Here is a 14,416-nt window from a genome sequence, read left to right on the forward strand (position 1 = left end):
TAAATGAGGACCATGTCATTTCTTGAAATGTATGTGGTTATAGACTAGACTGTGTGCAACTGACCAGTCGTTCTGCATTAACATATTCATAACATGGTCGTGGAAGGGATATTTTCAAGTCTTGTGTCCATTTGAAAATGATTCCCTTACAAATGTGTCGTGAGCTTTTAATAGTGAAGGAATATAAAAAGAAAGACACCATATACCTACTTTCTCCATCCTGACGACTGGAGTCAAAAAACAAACGGTACAAAATCGAAAGCAATTAAATTGAGTAACGTTAATTGTTTGTCGATTTTAAATGTTTCAAACTCAATTCCAGGGGGGGCAGTGCAGAGTTTAGCCAAAGTCGTATAGCCAAGTTTTTGGTTCTTTGGTTTAGCTCCCTCGCTCCAACCCTAATTAAACACCTGATCCAGCTAAACAAGGTCTTCAGGATTACTAGAAACGTCCAAGCAGGCGAGTTGGTTGGGACTAAACCCTTGAGTTTGAGACCACTGCGCGAGCATGTCTTGTCCACACGGTCGAACACGTCAAAAAAGCGACAGATAAGATCATAAAATCTGCGGCTGCGCATGCACGTTCCACCTACATTTTTGCAATGCCCGCCTTCTGTATCAGGATTGGCTATCGATGTTCCAAATCTGTCTACGATTGGGTAGTTTAGAAGTCACTCATTATAGTACGCCCAACCATATCAGTCAGAAGTGCGATGAAGGGCGGAGCTCACGGAATACGGGCGGGGAAAAGTAACGTCTGATTTGTGTCAATGCTGAACTTCGAGGAAGTGTTGGATAATTTCAACTGAACGATATTTCATCTGACGAGCAACGATGGACAAGTTGCGTCGTGTATTGAGTGGTCGAGAGGAGAATGAAGAAGTGGGACTTACAGCTCAGGTATTAGGAGAGTAACGTTAAACGTGTGTTTATTTGTAGTTTTTCTGCGTCTGTAATCGAGAGGCCCCACAGAGTTTGTCTAGTACTGTAACTTGACAGCGTTGGTATTTTTAACTTCATTTTAGTTCTTACGAAAGTACTATGATGCTAGATGACCAGTAATACAATGGACGTGAATGATTAACTTACCATATCCATATAACATGATACTCTAGTGTCCTTCAAAGAATACTATGATTGATGGTATTACCATCATTAACGTTACGGAGTTAAAAAACAACAACATGATATCACCATGCTATAACAAATCATATAAATACCAGAGTACATTTTTGTTAGGCGTATTTGTCTACATAAAGTGATTGCATTGTAATGTTGCTCTTTTTTGAACATTACTGCTGCACCCATTTGTTTGCAAATGTTTATGTGATAATGATATTTGTTAACACTGCTGGTTTTACATGCTTCCTGAGGGAAAGGATCATGTGAGGTAAGGTCATGACCTCCGGATGTTGTTTTATTCTCTGAAATATCTGACACTGGGTTATAAACAGTTGCTTACCCTCTCTATAGTTGTTTTGTCCTTTTAAATGCAACTAGGTATGTTTTACATACAGTAGTAGTGTCTTAAAAAGAGTTCATATCATGACTAATCATATTTTCATTGATGAAACCATGATGAAACTTAATACTATGAAAACATCCTGTAACAGTAAAAATGCAGTGATGTGTTCTTTGTAGATATTCAGTTAAGCAAATCCTGTTAATTTAGTTTGATACATGCATGTGTCCATTTATATGGAAAAGCAAGAACAATAGCACATTTGATTCCTGTCTTGTTCTTCCTGTGGGTCAGTGGTATTTTAATGAATCAGATGCAGTCAGCATGCTAAAAGCATGATCTTATGGTCTTTGTTGGTGGGGCATTATGAACCATGTGACATCCTGTGATTCTTCTCTGTAGATCCTGGACGGCACAACACTCGGTTTCACCACACGGTTGAAGTGGTTCGTCATTTGTTTCGCATCAGGGATCTTGTGCTCAATACTTGTGAGTTAACTTTTCTCATTATTTCCCCATTAAGGTCTTTATCTGTCCAGTAATTTGTTCTTTCATCTGCCATGCTCTCATATTGGCCTAGTTGATTTCCAAGACCCACAGTCATTTCATTTGTTGTTACCTTAGTCTTTAAAGCTGACATATGATGCCTCTTTTCACAAGATGTAATATAAATCTATGGTGTCCCCAGAATGTGTCTGTGAAATCTTAGCCCAAAATACCCCCAGCCCAGATCATTTATTATAGCTTGTCAAATTTGCCCCTTTTTGGGTGTAAAACAAAACCGTGCAGTTTTGTGAGTGTCCCTTTAAATGCAAATGAGCTGCTGCTCCCCGCCCCGTTCAGAAGAGGGACAATACTTTACACGAGCTTCGGATACAATAACAAAACACGCAAATAATCTCACTCATCCACAATCTCAGAAATAACCCTTAGCTGAGTGCAGTCTTATGTAGAGACTCAGGAAGAGGTTGCAACTTTTAGACGCATCTGGACGTTTCTAAATGGTTAGTGGATACTTTTATGTAGTTGTTGTGGTTACATTGATTCATCTCATCGACTTTGCATGTACGCTCGCTCGTCATGTTTAAGTTTTACACAAGTTGATACAGTTCACTTTATAAGACAGCTGTGACATTTTTTGGTCAAATAGCGTTTAGTGCTCGTCTGTGCAGCCAACTACAGTACATGCTTTGCTCGAACTTTTGCCATTGCGTTAGAACTGGTTACACTGTTGTCGCTTGTGAAAACCAAATGGCGGCGCCATGGGTGGAAAGTGCAGATTATGTGGCGGTAATATTGTATTAATATCCTCTTCCTACGGTAGAAGGGGAGCGAAATCTGATCGGCTTATTTTTTGACATGCTTTCAGAGAAAGGCTCACCAAAACAAAGTTACTGGGTTGGCACTTTTCACGTTTTCTGGGTTGGTAGATGCACCGGGGACCCTATTATAGCTCTTAAACACGTGAAGCCATATTTTCATGATATGTCCCTTTTAAAGAATAGTTCACCCTAATGAAATTCATTTTCTCACCCTCATGGTGTTTCAACCCCAATTTATTTTCTTCTTTTTTCTTCTTTTCCAAACAACAAAATTGGATGGTTATTATTTGTACTGCCAAGCTCCAAAAAGAACAACAACAAAAAACACACACAATTTAAGTAGTCTATAAAGACATGTCCACTATATTTCTATTATATGTTTTTCTGAAGCCATACAATATTTTTGTTTGACTAAAAGCTAATCTTCCCAACAAATCTCATTCACGCTTGAGTTTAAGGCAAGTTGAGGCAAGTTTGTAAATACCTGATCATAAATAATATTTGAGAAGTTTGAATAACTGCTAAGATTTTGGTTTCTCACACACACACAAAAGATAGGCTAATTGACAGCAACACACCATTGGTTCTTGCATTTCATGCAATGCAACACATGTAAAACCATGATCACAAATGGGTGAACTGTGCGCCCTAATGACGCCACCCTGTTCCTACTTTCAGTTTGTATGTGGTCTGGCCTAGTGTTGTCACGATACTAGAATTTCTAACTTCGATACGATACCTTGAAAAATATCGATATTCGATACCATTTTCGATACCACGGAGAAAAAACTGCCACAATATTAAGGGGGTATTTTTTTAATTTAAAGCTAAATATAACAAGTCTAGAACATGACAATGAGGTATATTTTACATGAACAAAAATGTCCTGAGTTCTATTTGTTTATATTTTTTAATTGGACCAGAGCTAACATGATGTATTTTTATTACCTACTGTTATCAAAGATTAAAATATACTGTAACAAAAAAGCACTTAACAGTATCAAATTGGAGGATAGAGAGTCAGTAATGTATAATAATAAGATTAAACATTCAATTTTCAGTTAAAGGCATGTCATTATTGAATTCAGAGATGCCATTGTCTAGCTGTTTAGTTTAATTAATATCTGTGTAATCAAATTGATGATAATCGCTAATGAAGGAAAATTGCAGAATTAAATAATAATTTTTGAATAAAGTTAAATAGGCACCAGTTAATTTACATTTGACCACAGTTACAATATTTACTTGTCTAAGATTCCTCAGTCAGATTATGTTAACTTTAAGAATTAAAACGAGACAACACAGACTCTTATCAACAACAATACTAGGCCATCTTGGTTAATGTTTCAGAAAAGTTCAAATGAGAAGAGTTACAGTGTTTCCTTGAGGACTTTTTTTAGCAGTGGGGGCAGGTCTGTCCAAACAACAAACACCCCTGATGCTGAGCACATGCTGCTAAATAGTAGCCTACCCCTGGAGCCTGTTCCTTAAGTCTGTTTACACCTATACAATAATTTAAAAAAATGAGTGATGTGAGGGATTATTGATAGTCAAACAATCTGTTGGGTGCCCGCAGCCCGCTCGCGGTGTGTAGCGCGTGTCCACGCTATTCTCCGACTCCGACATGCCCGCTCGCGGTGTGTTTTTTACGCGTGTCCGCGCTATTCTCCGACATGCCCGCTCGCGGTGTTCTTTATCAATCAACCAAAGCCGGTCGCGGGGGCGCCGCCCTCGCCATCTTTCCATTCACTTCACTTTTGCTATTTAACCAGAGCGAATGAGACGAGTGCGTCACGTGTGGTGTTTGTCAACGCGCCTTTTGAGAGAAGTGAAAGTGACTGCTCGGCTAGTATCGATACTTCGGGAAATTAGTATTGGTACCGTTCAGATATTTCAGTATCGATATTTATCGAAATATCGATATTTTTGACAACACTAGTCTGGCCACAGTAGAGTAGAGTGATAACACTATTACTGATAACACCTACAGCAACGACCATAAACTACAAGTAGACTGCTGTACAATATACCAAGCTGCATGAATCATACATCCAGTAAAAATCCTTGACACCTGTTTCTAGACAAGTCAAAGCTCAAGAATCATTTAGCATGCCACTGTGTGTGATATTTTGTTGTCTGATGCAACAACATTCATTGTCAAATTTGCCCCTTTTTGGGTGTAAAACAAAACCGTGCAGTTTTGTGAGTGTCCCTTTAAATGCAAATGAGCTGCTGCTCCCCGCCCCGTTCAGAAGAGGGACAATACTTTACACGAGCTTCGGATACAATAACAAAACACGCAAATAATCTCACTCATCCACAATCTCAGAAATAACCCTTAGCTGAGTGCAGTCTTATGGAGAGACTCAGGAAGAGGTTGCAACTTTTAGACGCATCTGGACGTTTCTAAATGGTTAGTGGATACTTTTATGTAGTTGTTGTGGTTACATTGATTCATCTCATCGACTTTGCATGTACGCTCGCTCGTCATGTTTAAGTTTTACACAAGTTGATACAGTTCACTTTATAAGACAGCTGTGACATTTTTTGGTCAAATAGCGTTTAGTGCTCGTCTGTGCAGCCAACTACAGTACATGCTTTGCTCGAACTTTTGCCATTGCGTTAGAACTGGTTACACTGTTGTCGCTTGTGAAAACCAAATGGCGGCGCCATGGGTGGAAAGTGCAGATTATGTGGCGGTAATATTGTATTAATATCCTCTTCCTACGGTAGAAGGGGAGCGAAATCTGATCGGCTTATTTTTTGACATGCTTTCAGAGAAAGGCTCACCAAAACAAAGTTACTGGGTTGGCACTTTTCACGTTTTCTGGGTTGGTAGATGCACCGGGGACCCTATTATAGCTCTTAAACACGGGAAGCCAGATTTTCATGATATGTCCCTTTTAAAGAATAGTTCACCCTAATGAAATTCATTTTCTCACCCTCATGGTGTTTCAACCCCAATTTATTTTCTTCTTTTTTCTTCTTTTCCAAACAACAAAATTGTATGGTTATTATTTGTACTGCCAAGCTCCAAAAAGAACAACAACAGAAAACACACACAATTTAAGTAGTCTATAAAGACATGTCCACTATATTTCTATTAAATGTTTTCCTGAAGCCATACAATATTTTTGTTTGACTAAAAGCTAATCTTCCCAACAAATCTCATTCACGCTTGAGTTTAAGGCAAGTTGAGGCAAGTTTGTAAATACCTGATCATAAATAATATTTGAGAAGTTTGAATAACTGCTAAGATTTTGGTTTCTCACACACACACAAAAGATAGGGTAATTGACAGCAACACACCATTGGTTCTTGCATTTCATGCAATGCAACACATGTAAAACCATGATCACAAATGGGTGAACTGTGCGCCCTAATGACGCCACCCTGTTCCTACTTTCAGTTTGTATGTGGTCTGGCCGCAGTAGAGTAGAGTGATAACACTATTACTGATAACACCTACAGCAACGACCATAAACTACAAGTAGACTGCTGTACAATATACCAAGCTGCATGAATCATACATCCAGTAAAAATCCTTGACACCTGTTTCTAGACAAGTCAAAGCTCAAGAATCATTTAGCATGCCACTGTGTGTGATATTTTGTTGTCTGATGCAACAACATTCATACAGTTTTAAGTGTAATTAAGTGTCCTAACACTTTTTGGGCCCACTCTGTATTTTTATGTAGTCTAGTCAGTGCTCTATGCCAAAGCATTGTAACACCACTAGGTGGCACAACTGTTTAATGTGTTCATTTACAAACTCTGAATTTCTCTGAGTTTGTACATCAGAATGATTTTATTTTTTATAACAGACAAGACATTTTTGTTTGATTGAAATGTTTGGAAAAAGACTGACAAGCCACATTACATCTTCTGAAACAGGGAACTGCACTCCTTTTCTTGCCTAAAGCTGGCATGAACCTGTTTGCTGTATTCTACACCCTTGGAAACGTTGCAGCAATTTCAAGGTAAGTGTAATTATGGCTGCGTATAGGACATGCATACGATGACACGGTCTCTTAGATGTTGATTCAGTGTCATTATTTTGTGGGTGTGATTTACTGCATATTAAATACTACTAATGGAGCAGGTAATAGACACAAATCCCACATTTCTCTGGGAAAATGATTAGGTATGTTACATAAACTATTATCTAACATAAAATGAACAAATAGTGAAACTTTTTAATAATAAATAAATAGTAACAGTTTTGCAGACATAACATTTTAGTGTTTGCAAGCAGGCTCAACCATTCAAACTATCCAAGATTATCGTAGTAATCATATATATCTTTAATTTATGGGAATGTTAATCAATAACCACAACATTTGGTCCCAAACTGTTCAGCCGCTATTGAGTGACCGCTTAATTCTGGTTAAATCTGCAGTCCTGTTACCCTTTTCTCCGTATGCATAAAGTATACTCGTGTAAAGCGATATCTACCTTATAGCAAGTCTTAACTGCCTGACTTATTTTTTATTTCACTGCAAAATGTAACTGTTACTTATCGCACAGCTCTTTATATAAAATTGGATAGTATAGCATACATGCAGTATACTTTTGTAGGGCATACATACTATATAGCACATCTATAAATTGCTTGATTGCTTTATTGTTGCAGTGTATGCATTATCTCAATGCATTAACTAACATTAACTAATGGAACCTTGTTGTAAAGTGTTACCAAAATCATTTTGAAAGTAACAGCTCATTTGTTATTTCCTGAAGTTTCAGCACCTTCTTTCACAGACCATTTGGTGCAACAAAAAAAAAAACCTTTTTAGGCTCTATGTTCTATCCTTTTTGTGAAAATTGAATTATGCATGATCTGTTAGCGATTGCTGAATGCTTTGTCAATCCATCGGCTAAAAAGATGAGAATATAACACTTTTTTTTTCAGACACTTGTAACTTCCCTTCAAAAATGTTCTTTGGCTCCCATTGACATGCATTGTCTTTTCAGTGGGGCTCCTCTTACAATGTTGTTAAGTTGCCATGTGGCAAGATGTTCTATTCCCAAAGACTGAAACAGGTCTGTCTGGTTCTCTGAAATCACCAGCAGGCTGAACAGTGTCTGGAATTAGTGCAATATTTTAAGTGGAAAGGTTGAATTTTCTCTGCATGGTCTTTTTTTTTTTGATCAGCTGTTACGTCCCAGGTCTAGGGTCCAGGACAATAACATAAATAAAGTCTTTACAACAGGACTTCTTGTTTCTTTCTTTTTATTATTTTGAAACAAGTTGTTCAAATTAATACAATCAGCCCAAGACATCAAAAGGACGCAAATTAATTTCAGGGTTGGGTTGAAGCCAAAATAACGAAACTTGAGTCTACCTATTTTTAAAGAACTTATTATCCTAACAAAGAAAAACCTTTAAACAAAATTACAGAATCTAAACGGACTCCCTTACTAGACAAAACGAGAGGAAACATATGTTCACAACAAAGAAAAAGTGGCACCCCAACCCCTACGGCTTCCGTGCTGACGCGCAGTGACATTTACAATAATTATAATAACACTCAGCCACGTTGAGTGTTAAAAGAAAACCATTTACAGAAAACTTTACAAAATAAATGAGAAAAGAACAACAAACCAGGGGAAATAACGTAAGAGGAAAATAAATAACACAGTATTTATAAGTCACTACACGGAATTAGTTCTCTTTCCAACACAACAACAGTTTCAACGACAGCGCAATGAACAACATTCCTCTCTCTGCCAGATCCACGTCTCTTCCTTTTTTTTAAAGACGCGCAGTTCCATCTTGGCCAACCACGGGACACGTTACCGACACGTTCAATTAGGGCGTGCAGGAGTGAGAGAGAGAGAGAGAGACACACACACACCATACCCAACAGGCCTCATCATAACACAGCTGATGTTTAATTTTTCAGTGTTTAGTACAGGTGTCACCAACTTTTATTACTTACAGGAAAGATATAACACATTGAGAAAGAAACTAGGTCTTCTTGCATGAAGACGTCAAGGCCAGATGTATCCTGCTGCTCATACCATGGCCATCATGAATACAAAATCAAATATATAATAATAATATAATTGAAGGTACACTATGTAGCTTTTGGCCCTCTAGCGGTTAAAAAGAAACAACTGCATGCATTTAGCAAAAGAACATTGTTTTGGTTATGCTTCGGCTCTACTTGACTGCGGATGAATATGGCTCTTTCTCATAAAAATGAGAGAGATTATCCTACTGCTCATAAAACATTCACTACTAGGCTTAAGAAATATAACTAGTTTAGAAGGAAAGGATCTCAAGCTGACTAGCTGTAGATGTTACTGTAGCTTTACTCATTTAGCAGTATTACTGTAGCTTTAGACACGGTACTTCCTTGAAAATAAATTCCAACACAGCTCTACAACAATATGTTACCATGGCAGGTTATATCCAGGGTGGTGTGTTTACCGGGTTTTGCCGGTATTTTTTTCCTAATCAAACTGTTTTTGGAACTATAATGTTACAGAAGGAACACATGAACAGAAACGTTAAAATACTGATTCTGTTTGGAGTAATTTTTTATTTATTTATTTATTATTATTATTATTATTTTTTTTATAGCCTGCCACTCCCACACCATACACGTCAAAGTAGCCGGATCAACTTTTCTCTATTTACATATATGATAAGTCACGTACTGGCGAGTGACAAGTACGCAATTTCCCATGAAAACCATCCCGCGTGGTCTAAAATATTAGTGCTTATATTAAGCTTACCATAGTGTATCAGAGTAAAGCAGAAACGTGTGTTGGAAGAAGGATTGATGTATTGACTCATTATTTAAATTGTTAATTTTGAAGAAAAAAAAAGTTTGTGTAAATTTAATTTCTTTTTTCTTTTTCTTTTTTGCTTTTGAGTTTAGGGTGAAATACTGGAATGTTCTGGGTGTAAAATGTGTATAATGTAGTTAAAATTCCAGAAAAGCATGACATTGGTGTATCAATGTACTCTTGCGGTCAGCTATTTCCAATAATGATGTAGGAAGAAGGAAGAGACCCAGTTAGTAACCAGGGCAGTGAGATGTAAAAATGACCCAGAAGAATTCCCCTGGCGTTCTCCCATACCGCACCTCCGCATATCTGAAGATTGCTTTTTTACTTTGAAGGCCTTAACTCTGTAAGAAATGATTAAACTGAGCCATTCGGCCACTTAAGTAAAAATCCAGTCTAGTTTGATTAGTAACTAGACTCTGTCTTTATTCAGAGATTTGTCCTGACAGAGGTGAAGTCTTTAGTGTGACAGGTCATGCTGTCTGGGTTACCCGCTTTAAATACTCACAACATTGGTTCTGGTCATGGTAGCGGTTTGGAAGCCTACAGGGATGACATTAGCAGAAACTTCATTTAAAGGCTGTGACCCAGACTGAAAAGATGATTCAGATCATGATATTTATTTACAGCTCTGCATTTACATCGAAAAGACCTGTTGGTCTGAACTGAAGTTTGTCATTACTTGTGAAATATTACCTGGGCATGTTTTATCATTTATCATTTGAGTCTTCATTGTTTGCTTTTAGCTTGAAGTAACTCATACTGTAGATTAAAGGAGAAGCAAGACAGCAAGCCCTGTTTCTTCTTTGGAATGTTAGAAAATGTCAGATTATGGCTGCCCTAGATGCGTGTTCTCATAGGAGAGAGGATGACATCATGGCTGGCTCATGCATTAGTGTTTCTGTGATCTAATGAGTGTCCTGGTTAAGGTTGCTTGAGTAATGCAGGGTAGATGGGTTCAGCCCCCTGAGACCTGAGCACAGTCCATCTACGGTACTCTCAGTGAGTCTGCACCCCCTTCTGCGTCATTGCAATGCTAACTGATTTTACTGATGTCTCGCACCATAAATTAATAAAAGGGCTGTATGGATTTAGGAATTATGCTAATTTGTGCAGTTGGTGTCTTCCTGTCACTCAAATGAATATCAATAAGATTTTGCTTTTCTAAGGTCAGGAGATTAAATATTTGTAATGGTTAAAAACCAAGGTCTGGGTAATATTATATATTTGTGTTGATTTTGCTTGTGGTATAAAAATAAGCAACATTAATATCACAATGATTCTAATGTGTCTTAAATTTGCCTAGACATTAGATTATGCGTCCTTGACATGTTTTAACAGCGTCGAAAATGTCTTCGAGTTGTAAAGTAAATTTTTTGTCAATATGTGTTTTTATGCTACATTTGCTTTTATTAACACTATTGGGTATGTGTAGGGTTTAGTGTAGGTGGGACTTTATTTTCAAACGTGAAAGAGCATTAACCTTTTAGCGCCACTCACCAGACATTTCAATTCAGAACTGCCGATATACGTACAACAACCAACCAACGTATTAAAACATTTTATCGGATTCATGGTCATCTGGTTTTTTTAGCGCAGTTAAAAGTTAACTTTGAAAGTATTGTAACGTGCTGGACGCAATGTATTATCAGTTTGCAGAAATGCCGCTACAGACACGTTTATCCAGTGAGTCTGGGTTGGACTTTTCCCAGTAAACTTTTTACTACTGTTGAAATCTGTATCTAAAAAGCTCAGAGTGATACACAATAGCATAGACAGACAGAACAGTCATTATTGTGTAGTAAGCAGTCGGTATCTAGAAAAGTAGAACAAAAATTAAATTAAACATTGTCACTCTGGTTGGCTATAGAAATTGTTTGGTCAAAGTGATGTTAAAATGACACCTTTATGTCGTTTTGGAGGAAATGTATAAATATCAAGAAAGTCAACAAATGATTTTGCTTTTGTAAGTTATTAATGCACTTTTAGTGTTACTGTGAGCGATGGAAACACGTGTCCTCTTGCGAATTGAACTCATTCTGTGTCACTGTTTTTCCACAGCACCTGTTTTCTGATGGGTCCACTTAAACAGCTGAAGCGTATGTTTGAGCCCACCAGGATTATAGCCACCATTATGATGCTGGTAAGAAAGAGCCTCTGGCACACACCACACTGCGTCAGCACTGGAGAGATAATGAGAAAAGCCATTTTAGAAAGGCAAATTTAACCTCATAGCTAAAGAGTTGACTCATCCTTATTAGATATTCTCCTTATGTTCTTTTTACCTTGTCATTGTATTAGATAACAAAGTGTCAAACCAGGTGAAATGGGTTTAAATAGCACAAGCACACTTTTCAAACGAAACATTTAAAAAAAAAAGGTGATTAAATATTTGTATCTAATGAGTGTTAAACTGTATAATTGATTGTGTCAGGCATATAAATATGAGACGAGAGATATGACACCAGCATATACACACAGGAAACGGCTTGCTTGGGACATTACAGATATGCACACGCAGGTTAGCAGTGCTAAAGGAATGCTTCAGCCTTTTACAGTCACAAATCTGGATGGTCTTAAGGGGACTACGAGGCATTAAGAGATTCAAAGGACTGCTGTAGAAAATCACTTTCCGTTATAATCTGATTTGGTCTGAATCTGTTCACACTCAGTCACTCACTCAAGCACAGCACGATATAAAGCTGTTGTAACCAGACTATCAAATGATTGTTGCATTTTTCTGTGCTGAAAAGTATGATTGGCACTGTGTGGAGTCTTAGACCTTCTTAAAATGTTTTTTATCATTATTGTAATTCTCATTATAGATTTAAAATATGAAGTGCTTTACTAGCTATTTAATTACTCTGAATTACCACGACCTATGAAGAGAATAATGGATATTTGACTCATTTCACAAATATAATATTATCTGGGTTATTCCTATATTGTTTACACATCATCAGCTGTTTAAAGGGCACCTATTTATGCCCCTTTTCACAAGATGTAAAATAAGTCTCTGATGTCCCCCCAGAGTGTGTATGTGAAGTTTTAGCTCAAAATAGTTTTATTACGGTTATAACTTATTTTTCATCTTGCTTTTATCCACTATTAGTACAAGCCTGTTATAGCGGACCACGTCCGAATGATGGTCAAAAATATACTGATGAGTTTAATGAAGATTATTGTACATCACACAAAAGCTGAAGCGTTAGTTTAACTCCAGAGAGTCACAGTAAGAGCTGAATAAACAGAGTTTATGGATAAGACTTTAATGCGCACTTCTTATACTCTCTCTCCCTTTCATTATCATCAACATACACAGCGAATTACACAAAACACTTGTTACAACTAACAGTAAACAAATATATACACACCTTTTCTGTGTGTGCTTCTGTAAAAATCTGTAAAACGACTCATTGAGCTGTCACAAAATGCGCACTTTCATTTCTGCCGTGATCAGTAACGTCTGGCCTATCGCAACGGAGACTGTAAGCCGAGTCGCAACGAGAGTAAATGAAGACTGCTATGTTCATTCTTCTTACATCCAACAACAAAACACCTCAATCGCTTAGAAGACATTCTTGTCTACAGCTGCTCTGGCGTTGAAACACTGACGGACTGTGCACAAGCTCACTCAGGGCGGGTCTATGCTAAAGCTGCAGTGTCCATCAACAATCGTAGGCGTGGCTTGTGCAAAAGTACGTCACATTGCCCCGAATCTGAGAACGGCTCGTTCTGAGACAGTGCTTATGATTTATGGGGATTTAAAAAAAGCACTGGGTGGATTTTTTATCATTATAGGGTGGTTGTGTACACACACATTTGTACACACACATTTATGTTCAAACGCCATGTAAAAGTGAATTTTGCATAATAGGTGCACTTTAATAGGTCATTGTTTCCACATGTAATGCAAGTATATATCTATTAAAATGATTTTTGCTATGCCTCATGGGTATTTGATCACAGTCTCTTACCTTGTGTTTGCTCTTCCCCCAGCTATGCCTTGTGTTGACATTATGCGCAGTGTTTTGGGTAAGCTTCATACAAAAGAGGTTTATTGCTGATAATTAGTGTACTATTCACTTGAGAAAATGTACATTACTCATTTTTTTTCTCCCTGCAGTGGCACAAAAAGGGTCTGGCGATCCTTTTCTGCATTTTGCAATTCTTGGCCATGACATGGTAGGTGATAGACATTTGTCAACCATCCTTTAAAAAATGCTTGTTTCAAATAATAAAATAATTATTGTTTGAAACAAATACCATAAACTCTTTTATTTCTCTCTCTCTTTTTTATTTTTGTCAGAGATTTCAGATTAGTTTTTTTGTTCACTTTTTTTTTCTTTTTTTTCTTTTTTTGTGTGTGCTATCAGTGGAACTGATAGAAAGTTTTTCGAGACAAACTTGCAATGTTGTCTTGATAAAACCTTAAAGTCCAATTCACACTGCACCAATGTGGACAATCATCAGATTACAGTTAGGGGTGGGCAAAAAAATCGATATTGCAATATATTGTTGTGCTCTCTGTCGCAATAAATAATCGATACACTAACGCCCAATATCGATATTTTATTACAACACAAAATGATTAATTTACCCGTTGTCAGTGTCACTGTCACTACCCAATATCTACCATTCTGTTTGCGGGGGGCGCTGTTCGAGTAAATAGGGGTAAAGTGGCGCAAACAGCGGCCGGTGAAGAACACAAGTTAACTAACAACAACAGAGAGAAGCGAGAAGAATGGCGGAAAACAATATAAAACGAATCAAAGACCCACCCGCTAGTTTCCACTCTAAAGTGTGGAGACACTTCGGGTTTTACGAGCAGAGAG

At 37.5% G+C, this 14,416-nt stretch overlaps 1 protein-coding gene across 2 annotated transcripts in view; it reads left to right on the forward strand.

Moving 5' to 3' along the window:
* The window catches only part of sft2d1 (SFT2 domain containing 1), a 28,673-nt gene that overhangs the window by 521 nt on the left and 13,736 nt on the right, over positions 1-14,416 (forward strand). Inside the window, exons 1-6 of one of the 2 annotated variants that reach the window (XM_056249473.1) lie at positions 730-899; positions 1,864-1,950; positions 6,678-6,763; positions 11,643-11,724; positions 13,581-13,616; positions 13,708-13,766. In XM_056249473.1, the coding sequence (XP_056105448.1) occupies positions 834-899; positions 1,864-1,950; positions 6,678-6,763; positions 11,643-11,724; positions 13,581-13,616; positions 13,708-13,766 (416 nt within the window). In that variant the 5' untranslated portion in view covers positions 730-833. Of the gene's footprint in view, positions 1-729; positions 900-1,863; positions 1,951-6,677; positions 6,764-11,642; positions 11,725-13,580; positions 13,617-13,707; positions 13,767-14,416 lie in introns of those variants that run through there. The other variant, XM_056249481.1, reaches the window with a different exon arrangement.

This window comes from Rhinichthys klamathensis, unplaced genomic scaffold (assembly GCF_029890125.1).
Source record: "Rhinichthys klamathensis goyatoka isolate OS25496 unplaced genomic scaffold, OSU_Roscu_1.1 h1tg000003l_1, whole genome shotgun sequence".
NCBI lineage: Eukaryota > Metazoa > Chordata > Actinopteri > Cypriniformes > Leuciscidae > Rhinichthys > Rhinichthys klamathensis.